General features: G+C 47.4%; 1 protein-coding gene across 1 annotated transcript in view; it reads right to left on the reverse strand.

The window, feature by feature from the left end:
• The window catches only part of nox5 (NADPH oxidase, EF-hand calcium binding domain 5), a 23910-nt gene that overhangs the window by 17749 nt on the left and 3815 nt on the right, over positions 1 to 2346 (reverse strand). Inside the window, exons 2-4 of the mRNA XM_013913839.1 lie at positions 759 to 901; positions 529 to 679; positions 75 to 285 (exon numbers count right to left, since the gene is read on the reverse strand). Of these exons, the coding sequence (XP_013769293.1) occupies positions 75 to 285; positions 529 to 679; positions 759 to 878 (482 nt within the window). The 5' untranslated portion in view covers positions 879 to 901. The remainder of the gene's footprint in view (positions 1 to 74; positions 286 to 528; positions 680 to 758; positions 902 to 2346) is intronic.

Raw genomic sequence — 2346 nt, forward strand, 5'->3', positions numbered from 1 at the left:
ACAGGTCTGCAGGTTTACAGGTGTATAAACAGGTCTGCAGGTTTGCAGGTGTATAAACAGACATCAGTACTGACCTGATGGTGAGGTTCTCCATCACCTCGGGGAACGTCTCCAGTTCAGCTTTGAGCTCCTCAAAGGTGATGGAGCCGCTGTTGTCCTTATCGGCGGACTCAAACAGAGCCAGTGTGAGGTCATCCAGCTTCTCCTCCGGCAGTGAGATGGCGCTCTCACGCAAACATGACTTCAGAACCGTTTTCAGCTCGTCTGGATCTATTGAACCGCTGCCTGTTTACAGAAAGCAAAAAGGATTAAGTGAAACTGCCCCTTCGCCTGGCGGGCTGACGATGATACCCCATCAGCCTTTTACAGAGTTATAAAAATGAAACATGGCCACAAAACTGATAACTGACCTCTACCTGCTTCAGGACGTCAGCTATCTCTTATCTACAACTGTTAGACAGACTGAAACATTTGAAAATAACTCTTGTTGTAAATGTTGTAAATGTTGATGCATGAGCGAATGCTGACCATCCACGTCGTAGACCTGGAACAGGAAGCGGAGCTTGTCGGTCTCGTTGCCGTGGATCAGGAGGTCCAGAGCTTTGAGCAGTTCATCCAGGCTGATGGAGCCGCTGCCGTCTGAGTCGAACAGTGCGAAGAAACGCTCAGCAAAGAAAGACTGCGAACAATTAGAGGACACGAGTTATTGAGGCCCATTTCAGGTGTTTTTTCTAAACTGCTCACCAGTCCATTCTCACCTCTTTGACCTTGAGAGCTGTTTTGAACTCTTCCAGGTCAATCTCTTTGTCCTCTCCGGCGATGGTCTCAAACTGTTTGGTCACCCACTCCAGCCAGCGGGCGTCTTCGTCCAGACTCATGGTGACCAGCTTTGCTGCTGCAGCTGGTGGGGACAAGCCAGCAAGCATCAAACCTAGCTTTTTGTTTTGATCTGCCTGTTCATGTAATCCTAATTACTCTTCTTCCAACAGAGCGAACATGTGTTAACAGACCTCTCTGCACTGAATCATACCTGTTATTAACCTCTGTCTCTCTTCCACAGCATGTCTTTATCCTGTCTTCCTTCTCTCACCCCAACCAATCACAGCAGATGGCCCCGCCCCTCCCTGAGCCTGGTTCTGCCGGAGGTTTGTTCCTGTTAAAAGGGAGTTTTTCCTTCCCACTGTCGCCAAAGTGCTGCTCATAGGGGCTCATATGATTGTTGGGTTTTCTCTGTATTATTGTAGGATCTACCTTACATTATAAAGCTCCTTGAAGCAACTGTTGTTGTGATTTTTATAAATAAAACTGAATTGAATGAATCTGAGTTGCTCTGCTCTGTGAGTCTGCTGAGTCCCTCTGGGATTGATGGGTCCCATTTGAATCTCCTTTTACGTGTTTTATTAGCTCATATTATTACTCAGGTTGTCTCATTATGCTTAGACTTGGTCAGAAATTCTTCTTGTCACATTTTAAAGGGTGAAACTCGTCCTGGTCCTTATTGTGTCACGGCCAGGCGGATCAGCTGCACGCTGATCAGCCCTCTCTGTTTCTCTTCCTCTTCTCTCTCGCCGGGGCGGAACTCACTGTGGGTTCATGCCCCACGCCCTCGGGAGATGAGACACCTGGGTCTCATTAAGGGGAGCAGCATTTAAGCCAAGAGGTGACTGCTGTTCGTCGCTGGATCGTTGTCTACCACGCGTTAGTGAAGTCAAGCTACAGTAAGTTTAGTTAAGAGTGTTTTCCTCTGTGCGTCGTTCTTAACCCTGTCTCCCTGTCTACAGAGCTTCCTGGATTTTCCCCCGTGTGATTCCCGTGTGTCGGAGTGTGAGCCTGTGATCGTGTGAGTGGATAATCTGAAGAACGCGTGCTTTCCCCTGGACTTCCCTGGGGACCCCTTCTCCCCCCACTCAGCTGTATATAGCACCCCCCGCACATTCTTGTATATACACCTGGTGACTTGTAAATAAATCCTTCTTGTGAGCATCAGAACTGGAGTCCTGCGCTTGAGTCCTCCTCCAAACCATAACATATTGTCCTTGTCGAGACGCAGGGACATCTCTTCAGGGTCAACAGTGTTAACGAATTTAAGATGAAACCAGGTCGTGCAGAAATTCAAAGAGAACGAGAACCAGTTCAGAGTTTCACAAACCCTTTCCCGCATCTACTGTCACAAATGGACAACTGTACCCTCAAACACACAATAATAACATGGACTGAACCACCACTCACAACCATCAACGTGTCTTTTAGACCCCATTCCTACAAAACTGCTCAAAGAAGTCCTGCCATTAATTAATTATTCGATCTTAAATATGATCAACCTATCTCTAATGATCGGCTATGTAC

The sequence above is a fragment of the Pundamilia nyererei genome, unplaced genomic scaffold (assembly GCF_000239375.1).
Source record: "Pundamilia nyererei isolate P.nyererei 1_Seehausen unplaced genomic scaffold, PunNye1.0 scaffold00154, whole genome shotgun sequence".
NCBI lineage: Eukaryota > Metazoa > Chordata > Actinopteri > Cichliformes > Cichlidae > Pundamilia > Pundamilia nyererei.